At 33.5% G+C, this 17,332-nt stretch overlaps 1 protein-coding gene and 1 long non-coding RNA gene across 6 annotated transcripts in view; both read left to right on the top strand.

Moving 5' to 3' along the window:
* The first annotated feature begins 2,624 nt into the window (after positions 1-2,624).
* Positions 2,625-17,332, top strand: part of LOC133518806 (mucin-2) — a 167,387-nt gene continuing 152,679 nt past the window's right edge. For 3 of the 5 annotated variants that reach the window (XM_061852513.1, XM_061852514.1, XM_061852512.1), the window contains exon 1: positions 2,625-2,778. In XM_061852513.1, coding sequence (XP_061708497.1) covers positions 2,736-2,778 — 43 coding nt within the window. In that variant the 5' untranslated portion in view covers positions 2,625-2,735. The remainder of the gene's footprint in view (positions 2,779-17,332) is intronic. The other 2 variants (XM_061852516.1, XM_061852515.1) reach the window with 1 other exon arrangement.
* Positions 12,525-17,332, top strand: part of LOC133518813 (uncharacterized) — a 113,811-nt gene continuing 109,003 nt past the window's right edge. The window contains exon 1 of the long non-coding RNA XR_009799536.1: positions 12,525-15,886. This is a non-coding gene — a long non-coding RNA (uncharacterized LOC133518813). The remainder of the gene's footprint in view (positions 15,887-17,332) is intronic.

Genomic DNA, 17,332 nt, shown 5'->3' with positions numbered 1-17,332 from the left:
ATATTTTATCATATATATACATATATCGGAGAAAACTAAAGATTATCAATATTATCATATATTCTTCATTCACACATATTGATGAGCCCAACTGTAGTCGGTTGAGTACCGCCGACTTAATCCTGCTCATTTGTTTACTTTTAATCTCCTATCACATCATTATGACACGACTTTAACCTTCTCTTTAGCATAAATTACAAATGCCTTCCATGGCATCTCCATCCTTTCATGTTTCCTTCTATTACAGTATTTATGTAATCGTCATATCGTGCCACCAACATGAAAGAAGAAGAAATCCTCTTCTGTTCCCAGTCATCGTCATAATAAATATATTTTAATCTTACTAAATTTAAACTTTTTGATTCGTTTTTTGTTCTGGTCAACTTCATACCTCGTATCCGTTGCCTTTTCCTCATCTGAAACGAACAGCGCGTGCTGTGTTTAGGCGTTTTTTTTATTTTACCGGATCCGGTCCGGATCCGGTGATTTTTACCGGATCCGGTAGCTCCGGAAAAGTGCCGGATCCGGCCGGATTACCGGATCCGCCGGACCGGATTGCAATCCCTACAAAGGATATCTTATTATGAAAATATTGTAATTAATTATACAAATACGAAATCTATACTCGTGGATAGTGTCAAAATTATTGCTGGAGACAGATAATCAAATGATAAATTATAAGAAAATAATAACGTAATAATTCTTGGTAATAAATGACAAAAATATAATTTTGGTTTACAATACCTAGCAATTTTATACATTGTTATTAAAAGATATATGAGGAGGCTGTATATTTAAAAAAAAACGAATTTTCCTTGTATTAAAAAAAGATTAAAGAATAAAGTTATAATGACTATAAAAATCGTACCGGAATGTTCCAATGGACTTTATGATCACTATGTTCATTATAATGAGTCAGACCAGAAGAAAATACTTAATATCATGATTTAATCCATACTTAAAATATCAAGGAAATACCACAAGCATGTTGATGGTCATTATAATCGTATTGTAGATAAAACTGACAATATATGAGTGTACAAACGTGAGATATTTAAATGTCAAGGCATGTTTTGGTAAAGGATACAGAGATGTGCTTTCATGGGTCACTGAACTAAAAAGAGCGAATTCTTGAGGTGCAGTCAGCAATGTGAGCATCAAAAGCAGCGGATTAGATCAGAAGTATATTCCCTAATAATTTAACAAATGGGATATGTCTCTTTCACGGCTCAGAACCGGGTTTATAAGTAGCGGTATATACCGGTTTATTTTGGTTTTACTCCGAACTTTCTTAAGAACGCGAAAGTTTTAAGAACTTTGTTGTAACCTAAATAAACCGGTTGATTCGATAAGCGTCGAGACGGCCGGCTGGCCTGGTGGTGTTCCGTGTAAATAAAGACACCGACATAGGAAGAAACCGGTTTTAATTGTTCTAAACCGGTAAATCTGACAAGAACTTTATGGAAACGTTCTTCTAAAAACCGGTTTAAACAAATCGGTTTTACAAACGAAACCGATATTAACCCTTTACCAGGCTAAGGGATATATGTTTCCCACATGCGGCTCTTCAAACATGTGTTTTATTTTCGATGAGTAAGATTGACTTTCGATTGTCATTTTTGCCTGGTATAAGGGTTAAAACATTTTGCACCAACTACATGATAACAGTTTGGTAATTTACCAGTTTCCGAGCATTGGTCCCTACTTATATATGTAGCCCAAAGAGACTGTGACAAGTACTTTTGAAGTATATACCAATTAAGAAAAGTATTTCAGATACTTTTATAGCTAAATGACATCATTCAAATATCATTCTGATGTTAGTGTACGTACGAATTGGCCTCGTAGTTAACTTCGCGTTTATAATTTTACTATAGTAAGAATGATTTCCTTTCATAATGTGTGTAATTTGACTTTGAATTGGCTAATTCATTCTTTACTTCATAGGTACAATAGAGTCTTATAATCAAACTGTTTACACCAATCTGCAAAAAAAAAAATTGTTTTGCACATTATTTTATTTTGTTCATCGTATGGAAGGTAGAGGTAAGCTAAGTTTAAGTATTAAAGGTTTAATTCCAAAAAAATACCCTTAGAAACAATATTTCGCCCAATGACAAAACAACTACACTCAAAACAAATTTGCAAAATAAAGATAATAAGTACCTACTTTTACAAGTGCATATTGTTCAAACCTAAGTTTTAATATTTAAGGTCCAAATTCCCAAATACCTGCTCATAAAAACAATGAACGCACAATAAAATTGTGTCGGTAAAATCCTCCCCCCCCCCTTAAATCCTTATAATGAAGCCAAACTGAAAAAAAAATGCATATGTATCTTTATACATTCATTGTTCATAGCTATTTCATAGTAACGAGAAACAATAGCTCGAATAGTCTAACTGTATCAGTCAAAATCCCCCCCCCCCCTTCTCTTAAATCCTTACACTTATATTAATTTAAACATAAATAAAGGTACTTAAGTAGTTTCGCGCGTGAATTTTATTCATAACTAAGTCTCAATATTTAAGGTCCAATTTCCAAAGTACCTAAAAACAATAGCTCGCAATCAAACCGTATCAGTCCAATTCCCCCCTAAATCCCTGACATTTCGCTTCCGCCCCACCGGCGCGCGAGCCGCGGACTGTCACTCGCGCGCCGAGCCCGCGCGCCATACCATGCGTCGGTCGTGAAGTGTAGTGAAAATTGAATAAAGTAAAGTTTAGTGAACAAAATGATGCTCCCAGCTGTTGTGTTTGTACTCGCTGTCGCTTCAGGTAAATGTGCTTCGATATTATCGACGTGGTTGTAACGTGGAAAGCGTGCGTTCGGGAAAATTGGATTTTCTAGTGAGAAAATGTGATGTGATTTCATGAGTTTTTTTGCGTATGTTATATTAATTATAGGTACTTGTAACGAGACTTATAGTATTTTTATTCACAGGAAATAAATAATAAGAATATTTTTTAAATACAAGTAAAAAGTTTAGTTCACACGGCACAAGTCTTTAAAAAAATAATACATTATAGACTAGTAAAAGTATAGCAAATGTTAGAAGGAAACCGTAACTTGCACTCCACCAAACACTTCATAAAAATACATACAAATTCTAATTTTAATTTATTTCAACAACTACTCTACTACGCCAATAAATATGACATATTACTTCTGATCAATATTCTTAACTTTCTTCTGATGATGTAAGTTTATTCACAGGAACTGAAATTAATGCAGTTTTCGCATTCATCATATATTTTACAATAAAGCACCAAGAAATCAATTACCAATTAAAAAATACTTTGTTATTATAAATCAAAGAAAGAGTAAATCCACAGTTGAAAGATAATCATTAATTGAGCATGATCGCTCACTTTCATTGCTAAGAACAATACTAACAAGATCTTCCCAATAGTGCGAGCCTCATTGAATGTTCTGGGAAAAACGTAGGTTTTTGCTCAGACACGTGTAATATTATTTTAATTAGGCTAAACTGATAATAAACTCATCCAGTTTATTACATTTGCTTAAAAGAATACAACTCACATAAAAAAAGTAAGCTGTAACAGAACCCAGTTTAATTTACTCGCAATTTCGACACTTGATTCAATAGTTCGGGTAATCGGCTTTGGTACACCCAAAACTAAACTGTATAGTTTACATAATTTAAGTAAATATTCTTGGTCAACAATATACCTCATTTACAAACGGTATCCTTAATTTAAAATTCGTACGTCGCAACTGGCCGTCGATGTTTTTTCGCAATCCCACTCTTTTGTTTTTACCACGTACGTCGTCGCGTGCGCCGCGACGCGCCGGTGAAAATTAATCATGCCTTTTCCTTCTTGCGATACGTCGTGTTATGTGCCAGTTAGTTGCTGAAATTAGGAATGTGTAATTTTTAATAGTTTGCTAGATTCTGACAAGGATAACTGGAATATTAGACTCAAATTCCAATGGTCTTCGTTTTATTTTTTATTAAATGATCTACTATATGACAGTAGTAGTAGTAAAACACTTTATTGTATAAAACACAGCGTAAAATAAATAATTGAATTGAAAATATGCATGTAAGGGATCTTTTCCAGTTAACGTTTTATCTATGTTAACAACAATTAAACTATTAGCGCTCAGAATTTTAATATTCTGTTTATAGTCTCGTGCATAAGCTACAATTAAAGTAGCATATAAACAACAATAAAACCATAAAGTTCAAAGACTTTGAGCCGTAATAAAACATATTTTCCAATTTGACAAGGTGACGCATTACAAACCAAATATACAAGAGCATAAATATTTCATCGCATTTTTCGCACCACAATAGAAAGAGTAATATCTACCACGCAATACGTAAAATAGCCACGTTTCACAGACATAGAATTTGTCGAAAAACGACAAAAGGAGTTACTTCACACTATGCAACGATTGTCACGGTACTGTTATGCAAAGCAAGCAAGCAACCATTCAGTAAGGATAGTTGTAAAGTCATGATAAACTTCGAGATAATGTGATTCGTGAGTGTAGTGAATAGGGATTTTCTGTATTATTTAAACTACTTCTTAGTTTATACATATTTTGTGCTGAGAACGTATGTCGAAATTATCCGTTTTTACGCTATATGAAATTACACAATCAGCTGAATCTAAATACGTTTTAGCTTTAACTAACAGCATTACATTTATATAGTTATAAATCTAAATTTAAGGCTCTTAGTAGTATTTATATATTTTTCTGTCTTGGATGATAAGAATGGCGGGTGTTCAAAATAAACTTTACTTAGTAAAAAAATACTGAAATGACTTTTGCCATTCAAATCATGTAAGCAAAAACACAATTTATTATATCGAATAGACACCGATTGTTTATTAACATAAAACAACATTGCACTCTTTTTTGGCCAGTCGCGAAAAAAGTGACAGGTAGGTTATTTGTCGTTAGTTTTTTGTTTATTTAAATTCTCAACTATTTGTACTATTTAACTATTTTAATTCTTAACATACCTTTAGTTGTATAGGTATTTTAAGTCTATATTTTTATAATAATCCATTGGCTTTAAATAATACATAATGATTTGCATTTATGAAACGTAATTTTATACTTTTAGGAATGTTATTATGCTGATCATATCCATTCAAAAATATTAATAATTCTTAAATCCATGTAATTTCAGTATATCAATGCCAACTGGTGACTCGACAGCCACTTTCCACTCTTTACCAACGGCAGGAAATTTCTTGTTATGAGCTTAACATACATTACGTTTAAGATTTTACTGCACTATACAATGTGTTGAGTAAACATATACCTATATCTCTCATTGCTTTAACGATATTGGTTAAGATGAAACATGTGCAGTATAAAGCTTTGAAAAATAGTGTAGGTACTTTATTTCTAAATAATAAATTAAAGATAATCAGTAGGTAATAATGGAAAATTTGACTGTTTAAGATGTATACTCGTAAGGTCTAAGAATAATCATGTTCCAAATATTTTTTGTAGAAATTGAAATATACAAGGTAAGGTGGGATAAGACTATCACCGGGGCAATACAAACATTTGCATGGAATTCTCATACTGTTTGTCTTGCTTCGAGCAAAGTAAACTACGTTCGTCCTACCGCACCTTACCTTATTGTTTATTACTTTTGACAACCAATAATACCGCATAATGTACGGATCTTGTACAGTCACGGACTTAAGTTGCTGAGCCACTTAGGGTTTACTTTACATTGGACATTTTATACCGTTAGTATTGACTACCAAATTAGCTTGAACCACAACTGTAACAACTCCGTCTGTATTTTTCTACATGCAATCATGCATGACTGATAAATAGATAAAATATTAAACACAGATATATTTAATTTAGAACGTTCATAAAAGTTGTATCTACACGATGTCTACAGATCATGTTTCCATAGAAAATATTCCCATGAGAAGCTCAAAGCATCTTACAAAACTGTCTCAGTACTATTGAGCCGCATCTCGGCCAAGGTTGGTCGCAGTTGGGCCGGCTGATTAGGTATTCCACACGCCGGCGCCTAGGAACAAAGCGTCTAGGTCTCTTATGAAACTTAGGAATGTGCGGAATATTCAGTGCCTAATGTGCCTCTAAAATAGAGCTCAGTGCTAAACTACTAATTTACCGAGTAAACTTCGCTTTAACGAGGTCCTTGGGTTAGTTGTGTACCGGTGGAATTATATATGACCCATATTACACTAAAATGAATGCCGAAAACGCTATATATGAGTTCCTTTTTATTATTAGCTTGATTATCTTTGGAACTGTTTATTAAAGTTAAATTTAAAGAATAAATATAGACATTATCTACTACACACAAACTATAAACTTATACGCGTATATTTATATCCAATTACCCATAGTTTTTATTTTTCATAAAACCCCGCCTTTTAAAACCATGCCACATAACAAAAACAAATTCTTTTACGGATTTGCCTTTTTGCCGTTTGATTGAAACGTTTTCTTTTCTTAGCAAATCAATTAACTTAACAAAACCATTAAAGCATAGTTGGATAGATAGCAGCACCATATCTCTCGCTATACCGGAATTCAGTAAAGGATTCGCGAAGTCGCAAGTTCCAGTAAAGGAGTTGCAAGAACATTACATACTTGCACTTCCTTTACTGGAGCTTGGTCATTTTTTCTTACGTGTATAATATCTATTTCAGTTTAAAAAACCAATGAAATTGAAGTGATCATTGGGTCAAGGTAGTCATAAAGCACGATTGATTTTGTCACGTTGTGATCAGATTAGTATAATTTGACGAGCAAACATGTAAATGGCAAATTATCACACCACATTTACATTATATTTAGTAGCAGAATATATTTATTTACTAACTAGGGATTTACAACATCCTTAAATTTGTATGTGCAAATTGTAGTCACGGTCATAACAGTCACGTTAATACAATGTAATACAATCTTATTTTTATTCATTAACATACCTGATACCGGATGTAAAATAATCTAAATATGTATTTTTACAGTCTACGTTCTTGCTATACATAGTCGAACCAAGCTTAATCTGCAGCGACTCAGACAAATAAACGTTATATATTATTTTCATAGAAATTCGACATTTATGTTGACACTCCCACACTTTATCATTGAAAAGTCTGTGCAGTGCAGAGTTAGCTCGGTCTGTTTGGGTAAAATTTTGCGATATCTTATGTTAAATTATCGTGTTTTGTAATTCGCAGTGATTATCGCAAGTGCCGTGATTGCATGATGCTACTTAAGCTATGATCATACCAGTACATACGAATTCGTCGAATATATACTTCCACAATCTGCCGAGCGTTTCTGCTAACGGAGAAATTCAAGATTAAGGAGAGTTAATGGGCTACTTTCTTATTATGTTATTGTGTCTAAAAAAAATTACATTGCCTTCATATGTATGACTTCTTGACGCAGGTATCTTTTCATAACAATATTATAAGCTAAAAACATTTAAAAAAAATACTTGAGTTGCTTACTCATTATTGGAAATAAAACGAAGAGCTTATTTCATAACGATTTAATGCATAATTCCCGAAAAACCTAATTGCTTACACAATACGAACGTAATCGATGATTTTGATTTCGTCTTTCGCAACTAGGATTGTGTCATAAAACGTTTATGTGGGTGTAGTGTTAAGCCTTGATTTTCAATATTTGTCTAATAATAAAACGACACTGATTGGTAATCCTATTGTTATAAACATATTCATATTATAAAAATAAGCGGTGCCAAAAAACATTTCCACTCCTCGGAAATCTTGCATTAGTGCACTGTCATGAAAGTGATTGCTAAAATCGATCAAAAAAAAACTATTGATAATATTACTACCAACAACCAGGGGGCCTAGCTAAGATGACAATCATATATCGAGAAATGTCAAACGAAAAGAAAAATCGGCCAAGTGCGAGTCGGACTCGAGCACGAAGGGTTCCGTACCATTATCTAAAAATCACTTTTTTGTACGGACCCTTAAATATTTATTTTATTCTGTTTTTAGTATTTGTTGTTATATAGCGGCAACAGAAATACATAATCTGCAGAAATTTCAACTGTCTAACTATTACGATTCATAAGATACAGCCTGGTGACAGACGTACGGACGGACGGACGGACAGCGGAGTCTCAGTAATAGGGTCCCCTTTGACCCTTTGGGTACGGAACCCTAAAAATGCTGTCATCACGATACCATTTTTTCTTTTCGTAGCATCTGTATACGAACAGTCACGTGACTATTTCCATACATTATTAAATTTAAGTTTCGGTTGGCGTTTTCTATCAACTCTATCCCGGCTCCTAGAATGTATATAATCTTACAATAAGTTTGCACTTTTTTACCCGCGCGTTTAAAAGCTAAAGAAAAACTGAAAAGCAAAGGTTGCTACACAAATGAAATTAAAATCAAGTAACAAGAATGCAGTGAATACACACGAGTAACAACCACATTCATTTGTTTGTCTGAAAACATTTAATTCGCGGGTCATCGTCTTTAACTTGAGCGGTTATGTAAGAGGTCAGAGTTTGCTCAACTACTTCAGTGTTAGCTAATTTACTTATTCGCAAGGTGATCGAGTGTGGCAACGATAATATTTGTGGGGACTAGAGTCATTGTTTCAAAATATTGGCTTTTATTTTGGAGTAGGAAACCATGATGAGCATAAAATAGGTATTCAGTTGTTTTAAAGACTCCTTTTTAGAGTGAAAAAAAAAATCGGTTTATAATACTTACTAATTTGCATGAATTCATTATCCTTGTATTTTTAGTTAAATCATCTTTAACATTGTAGTTATTAAGTTACGCTGCGAGATATACAATATAGGCTTTAGCTATATCCTGTTTTTTTTCTATCTATGCGAACGACAATTAAAAAATCATATATCTTATTTGGAAGAACGATATTAATATCTAGTGTACATTTATATTAAATAAAGGTTCCGCTTTTTACATTTATATCTATTTTTCATGATGAACTGCTATTCTTGACCTACCCTAATGATGTGTTTGTTTTACGAATCCATCATATTTTAAAATCGGAACTAAAGTATTACGAGGTTCTGATAGGTATCAACAATACAGTTTCCAGTATCATGCTCCAAAATTGCTTCATTTGCGTTATTTTCACCGCACCAAAACGCAAACGCAGCCAACCAGGCGCGCTAAACACATTGTTATGCACAAAGATATAATTTGACCGTTACATCACCTCACTTACATCGTTCGACGCAAACCGAGTCACGGAACTTTTTTATTGTTTTTATTGTTGGCGAATCCGCGCGCGCTTTCACGGTCACGCGTACTTTCTTTGCATTGTTCGTTGACAGGTGTACCATTGGGCTCATTAGTTTATCAATTGCGCAACTTTTAATTGATGCTATGCTTGTAAATTTAAACAGATATCACTTTTAAAAAAAGATATAAATATAATAATTATATTTTTACATCTTACAGATCGACCTAGCTCCAAACTAAGCAAAGCTTCTACTATGACGACACGCATGACTCAGGAAAAAATATCTGAGTTCATCTCACAAATAAATGCCCTTACCATTCGAACCCGGGACCATCGGCTTCATAGGCCAGATCGGTTGTCATTTGAATTAACAATTTTAATTCGAGAATCATTCTAAATTCCTCTTGATACCTATAACTGGGTCTAATATAGGTTTGCTTCACAGTCTTCACGCCATAAAGCATTTTGTAGTTACCTACTACTTATTGATGATACTATAGGTAATTTTTTTTTATGACTTATACATTATTTAAAGAATTGTGCGTACCTATCGAACTCTATGCTGACTGACGCCACAACCACAGAATAAACAATTCTTAATATTCCTGCTCACATAGTATTTCTTTAAATTGAGCATCCATCCACCTAATATTTATTGTATCCGGTTACGTGTCAATATTGGCAGTGACATCATAAGGAAAAATATAATTAATTAAAATACTTTTGTCCTCTACTATACGAAAATAATTTTGCGATCAAACAATCTTGTCGGTTCTCACAAAGAATCATTGCTCATTAGCGAGTGTTATGTGTACTTATTTGCTTTCTTAGATGTTCACATCGTCTCGAGTGCCGAGTCTTTATACTGTATGACGCTAGAAACCATTTAAATCTGAAATAATGGTTTGACAGACATTAGGTACTTTTGTAAAAATACTAAAATTAAAAAACTTCGTTTAAATATTTGTGTTTAAGTGAATTACTCGTATAAAATAGTTTCCTCGAATTAGACATTGGACCTTGACTAATAATTAAATAATTTAATTACATAAAGGTGCAGCCAGACATGCGGGAACGCCGAGTGCCGAGCCAATTATTTCATATGTATTTTTTTTCTTAGATATACATATTATAATCGGCTTGGCACTCGACGAGTCCCGCATGTCTGGTCGCACCCTAACAAATATTTGAAAAATATTGCTAAGGTACTAGTTCTAACGCAAGCCTCCAAAACCATTAACTCTGAAGTAGGTAAGTTAGATATTTAATAAGCATTTGGTACTTTTGTATAATACTAAGAAATTTCAATTTATTTAAAATGTGTGACTATATAATATATAAAATATATGCACAATTTATTTGCGAATACGTAGGCCTTGATTTATCAAATAATTTAGTTACTTACATAAAAACAATTTGAACATTATTTGTAAGGTTTTTAACGTGACGTAGGCCTTCTAAAATAACTAAGTACAAAAGTGATACTCACATTCGGTCAAACACGACTGATTTGCCGCAACCTTTATGCAAAGTCAGCGAGAAATCGTCGCGCGCGCATTTCGTGTGTATCGGAGAAATGGCGGTAACTTTCGCATTTCTCGTCGGTTGCGCAATCACTCGAATTCTAATTATATCATATCTCATAACGCACCGTTTTGCCGATTTGTGATGATGTGCTGACATTTCGAGGGGGAAATTACTTTGGCGCCGAGGAGTTCAATTAGTTCAGTTTTTACTTAACCCGCGATGCAAATACAAATGGGTTGAGAGCATTAGATACATCCGCAGCGGTTCTTAGAGAGGTGTATATTTACTTCACCAGAGGTCGCTGCTATAAATTTTGGCAGTAGTTGTTTATTCGGTGACCACATCCACATTACACCCACTTGACCCACTGAAAACTGTTGGGTGATCATCTCGCTAAAATATGCTGTAATATAATAAACTAGTGAAATATACAACTGTTTCAATTTTTTTATTGAATAACCTAAAATATTGCATTGTTTTATCATGAAATTATTACTTAAGCGCAATCAAAAATTAATATAATCGTATGGGATTCGATTCGTTATTGAAAACGAATCGATGTAAAATCAATATAATTTTACAAGTACGAGTATTCAAGTGATGCAACGAAAAAAATTAGGTAATGTATCGATACCACGATTATAGCACTTTTACTTATATACATAATATGTATATAAGTAAAAGTATTATATTATATGTATTACATATAATATAATATTAAACAACTTGGCCGCCTTTAACATCCATACAGTTTATTAAAAAAGGAGGTAAGATATTGTATAAAATATTTTGCACATTACCCTCATAAACGAGCTAATGGATACCTTTCACTGTCAGTGTCAGTGCCTTTTTCACCGAGATTTGCGTTTAGTTATTTAGTTTTTATTATTTCTCAGATCAACTGTTTAATCCTAAACATATGCGAATTATGCGATAGATATATTATAAGCATGAACATTTTATATTTTTTCTTACTATTTTTAATTTAACGGTAGCAGGTAGACGGTACGTACAGTCAAGGTATTAAATATAGACCCGGACAAAGTGCCAAAAATATATACACACTACCTAAGGTAATAAGGTAATAAGGTAAGGTAAGGTAGTAAGGTGCATAGGTAATAAGGTCGTGTATACATATTTTTGGCACTTTTTTCGTGTCGATATTTCATACCTTGACTGTACAACGTACAATACGAGTGTATGTGAATTCTAAAAACCGTCTGAGAGCGTCGATTTATAATTCTTTAATATAATTGAAATGTATCTCCAATTAGATTCAATTACTATTCTCTTCAACTTGCTAACAATTTGCTTACATTAGGGGAAGTTAAAGTCGATAAAAAAAATCGGTCCCAATCCTACTAAGCCTACTAGTCATACTGTGTGAATTGTCTTCCAAACTTACGTACCACAATGCTAACATCAATAACAATCGATTCACTCGATTTAAAAGCATCATCCTTATTAGACACACCCACTAATAAATCTCTCTATCTCGTTTAATTATAATCCTCAAAGTATTTAATATCAGTAATGGACTTTGGTGCTTTCAAAATTTCATTTTAAGCATCGGAAAGAAAGTTCACAGGCCAGCTGATTAATTTTGTTGCCGTTGCACGTTTGGATTAGTTGAAAAGAAAGTGATACCAAGTGCTTTGATAATTTACAAATAAGTTTTTACGAGGTTATAGGCCAGTGGTCCAACCTAGTAAGAACATTATTTTAAAACGCTGTGTATTGAAAGCCATACACCCTAATTAATAAAAAAAAAAACTTAAAAAGATTAAGTTACCTGTCAAGCATTTCCAAAACTACTACATAAGTTTCAGAGGAAACTATTATCAAGTAAGTCAATAAGGTTTTATCATTAAGACTCTATTGTCATCCCGTACATATCAGTATCACACATCAAAACATACTCGATATCTATCGCTTTGCAGAAACGAGAGTCACCCACACATGCGCACTAATTATATGTTTATTACGTTTGTGTAACAATGTGTGTGTTTGCGCGCGTTTCTCCAATCAGACTGGATAGCCTGGTGGTTTAAGAAGGTTTCATTTTTATGGCCAAAAGTATTATATTACACATGAATATGCACTATTAAATTGTTACGTCAAAATCAGATTATGCAAAAAAAAAAGTTGTGAAAAAATAAATATTCTTCCGGAAAACGAAGTACAGTCAGCATCAAAAGTAGCGGATGAAACAACGCGCCAAAAGTATCTGATATTCCGGATAACTTTTCGAAATATAGATAAATTTCTAAAATTCGCGCTCAAAAGTATATCTTTTACAGTCTTAGTTGTTCTATATTAAAGACATCACTTTTTGTTAAGCTGTTACAGAATGGTAGATACTTATGAAACGTTATTTGATCCGCTACTTTTGATGCTGACTGTACAAACAAGAGTTTTAAGCAATTGATTATCATATTATACCTACCACTCTATATATATTTTTTATTTAAAGGTACTTAAGACAATTTGTATTACACCCTTATAATATCTAAACTTTATGACTACACCCACTTTTACAATTATATTTCTTCATTTGTCGATCATCCATCAACAAATAAAACGAAGAATGGAGTTGCGACTTTGTCTTTAGATTATAGTACATTGTGCAACGAGGGGGGTAAGTGTAATACGAGTATTAGAAACGAGGTCTCTAAATTCACGACAGCCGCGGCTGTACCCCCGGAGTTGCAATGTTTTTCATCACACTTGTGAAGAAAAAACTAAATTTTAAACGAAATAATTTTTAAATACGGCGATATTTGTCCGCCATATTTTTGACAGTTTAAGCATTGAAGGCACCGGCCCATCCAGCATTGGACTAAGATTGAAAATATTTGAAACGGCTATTAAAGTAAATTAAATGTTTTAAAACATAAACTAAAAAAAATCAGTATTTTAATAGTAAAACTCTTTTATACCTACTTAGTATGAATTAGTGACATACCTACTTAAAAAAAGCTGTAAACCATTTTTTACAATCCATAATTCCCGATAATTAAACATTATTCCACGTATCCGTGAGGCGTAATTAGAATTAAATAAATATGACACCAACACGACAACTTCCTAACGGCCTGATTCGAACTTTAAGATACGTCAAATATTAGGTCTAGATACGATATGGATCGGATATTGGATAATTACTTTGGTGTTGTAGTAAGTTTATAATATGTATACTTGGAAAATTAATTGTAATGTTGAACCTTTTAAGCGCTGGTGGCCTAGCGGTAAGAGCGTGCGATTTGCAATCCGGAGGTCGCAGGTTCAAACCCCGGCTCGTACCAATGATTTTTTCGGAACTTATGTACGAAATATCATTTGATATTTACCAGTCGCTTTTCGGTGAAGGAAAACATCGTGAGGAAACCGGACTAATCCCAACAAGGCCTAGTTTACCCTCTGGGTTGGAAGGTCAGATGGCAGTCGCTTTCGTAAAAACTAGTGCCTACTCCAAATCTTGGGATTAGTTGTCAAGCGGAACCCAGGCTCCCATGAGCCGTGGCAAAATGCCGGGACAACGCGAAGAAGAAGAATTGAACCTTTTGACGTTCATGGAATATACAAAACATGTTACAAGTAATATATTATTTGATTTAGTATACTTTTAACGAGTGTAACAATTATATTTTAAAGTAGAGATGATAATTTATTTTTCCAGGTACGCCATTAATTGCCCATCTAAGATCTAAGACTATATAATGCCGATGATGGTAATAGTCATTAATGCGTTAATTGCAACATCTTCCTTGACAATAATGATCTGCAGTTGTGATGACTTCTGCGGTGAACTCCCAGCCCAATTCGAACTTTAAGATACGTCAAATATTAGGCCTAGATACGATATGTATCGGATATGTCAGTGTCAAAAGTGACGTTTTTAGTTTGATACTGACATATCGCATATAGACCAAATATATGACGTATCTTAAAGTTCGCATCGGGCCGTATATTAGAGAAATATTAATTGCTATTAGTGTGATCGATTGATATGCTTTGTAAATCGGAATGTGCTCCATTTCCAATATACATAGTATACATACTTATAAAATAGAATAATCGCTACCGTAGCACGCGTCACTCTACTCGTACTGAATATCTTGATCAACTTGATCACCTTAAAACTGTCGATGGCTTTCAACAAGATGTAAAAAAACTGGTTCCTCAGTTACGGTTTTACTACGAATTGAATTCTAATAATTATGATATAGTTGTTATATATTTGTATGTGATTTGAAAATTCACACTGACTATTAGATCCGGTTTGACTTCTAATTTCGTAATTTGACAGTATTGATCGTATATCAATGAAATTTCTTACGCATCATAATATTTTTAGTAGCTCCTAAATATGAGCTATATTTTTTATGAAATAAGATTTAAAATCGATTTAATCGGTAAGATATATCATAGATATGTCAGTCAACAATAGGATGGAAAAAGTTATGATATAAAATCGTCACCGAGTTAGAAGTTTAATTAACACAAAAGTGGGTTACGTGGACCGAAAGCGAGTCTTCAATTAGACGTTGCACCGGGCATGTGCAAGCGATTGTGCTAAGTGTGGTCTTTGTTTCATTATCTCACGGCGTTGCGAGTGTCTTCTCACAGACCCCTGTCTATGATTTAGTCAGTTGCAATCAGCCTTTTCCCATAAGAAATGTGGTCATCACTAACCAACTTATCTTAAACAGATTTCAACTGAAATAAACCTATTGACAGCGAAGTAAGGACTATTACATTGGTAGAAATATGGTGGCGGATTCAGCTCAGTCGTTAGATTACGCTAGGATGTTTTATTGAAGGCATTGTTAGTCATCGAAGATTGGTTAACATCTGTTTGCATGCATAATGTGTAGCATTAATGATTTCTCACTATATTATATTTCTGGTGTGTCTCCGCCCACGTAATAGCCATGGAATTGACAGCAAATGCTTTGCATTTCCCACAATGCTTATTTTATTTACAATAATTAAGAAACTTTTGTAAATTTATTGTTATTTTTGTTTCAGGTATTTTTTGCAATAAATTCAACATTCACTGATTCGTGACGGCTTTATCGTGAATTAATGGGTTTCAAAATGTTTAAGGTAAAGTATAAAGGACCGACATCACCAAAACTTGAGGTAGAACATGACAGAGAATGATGCTTTAGTATTTCGTTGCATAAACATTGTGTCAGCGTCATGTTTCGGAGGTGTCGATCGGTTTCATTTTCAACCTTACGTTACAGGCCAATTCTAGTGTTAGTAATTAAATCTGTTTTCAATGTGATACTGATCTGTATGTGTCGAAAGTGACGTTTTTAGTCGAAGAAAAGATCAGTTCAGTATCATATCAGTATCATATTGGAAACAGATCGAATAACTAAAACTAGACTTGGCCTGTTATTCTTCATTACATTTTATTGTTTAAAGGTTATTATATTTCTTCTGTTGCCGGTCATTCATCATTAACAAATAAACCAAAGATTCAAGTGACGACTTTGTATTTAGATCGAATGTATTTTCACGGCAGCCAGAAGTCTGCTCTTCTCCAAAGACACTAGGGTCCATGGGGTCCCAGTGCGCACAAGTTTTCTGCAGAAATCGCGAAGCGTTTGTTTGACGTGACTGGTGAACTGGTGACCGAAGAGCTGGCGGCTTCCTCGCACAACGTATGAGTATTTCGATACGACGAGGTAATGCCGCCAGCATCGTTGGTATAATACGTCAAGGGCCTAATTTAGATTTAAGCTAGTTATAGTAACCCTCTGTATATGTCCATTATGTATATTGTTATTGTAATAAAACAGTTTCGCATTTTAAAGACTCTTGATATTGCAAAGAACATTTAGTAACATGTAACATCAATTTTCCCATGCAAAGGTGAATGTATTAATTTGTCTTTAGATATCACTTAATAGCACATTGCAAGCATGTCATTAACGCGCATCGGTTTTGTAACGCTGTATCATCGATAGTTAATGTTTTGCAAGGTTCATGAGCTAACATTAGATTTTAATCGTGTCGTCATAGAAAATCCGGTAAATCATGATATTTAAAAGGACACTAGATAACCTGAAAATGTACACGTAAAAAAAATAAGTATAAAATATGTATTTCAAATTCGAAGTTTACTTAAGTTGTATTTCGTATAAAAATTATATCAAAATGTATTTCTTACATGTAAATGCATCTGAATGCGAGCGAGCGTGATTGATTTTCTATTTGATTGGTTTGAAATTCTAATGTAGTTATTATTTATACACCGTGTTTTTATTGAATTGCGTTAACTTCGGGGTATCGGTAAGTACGTTTAAGGAAACTAAATGGCATAGTTAATTTAAAAAAAAAAAAAATTTTTTGTTCTTTTTTTTACTATTTTTATTTTTATAAAAAGTAACTAAATGTTGCATATAGCGTTGTTGTAACACGGGCATTACATTTAACTCAAGCAAACAATTGAAAACTGTGACATATCAATGTGATTTCGAACGTCGATCGTCCGAGATAGTACTTACGTTTAGTAGCAAATGTATGAACTCGCACTAAACA

Source organism: Cydia pomonella, chromosome 6, assembly GCF_033807575.1.
Source record: "Cydia pomonella isolate Wapato2018A chromosome 6, ilCydPomo1, whole genome shotgun sequence".
Lineage (NCBI taxonomy): Eukaryota > Metazoa > Arthropoda > Insecta > Lepidoptera > Tortricidae > Cydia > Cydia pomonella.
This window is presented reverse-complemented; position numbering and strand designations above follow the sequence as displayed.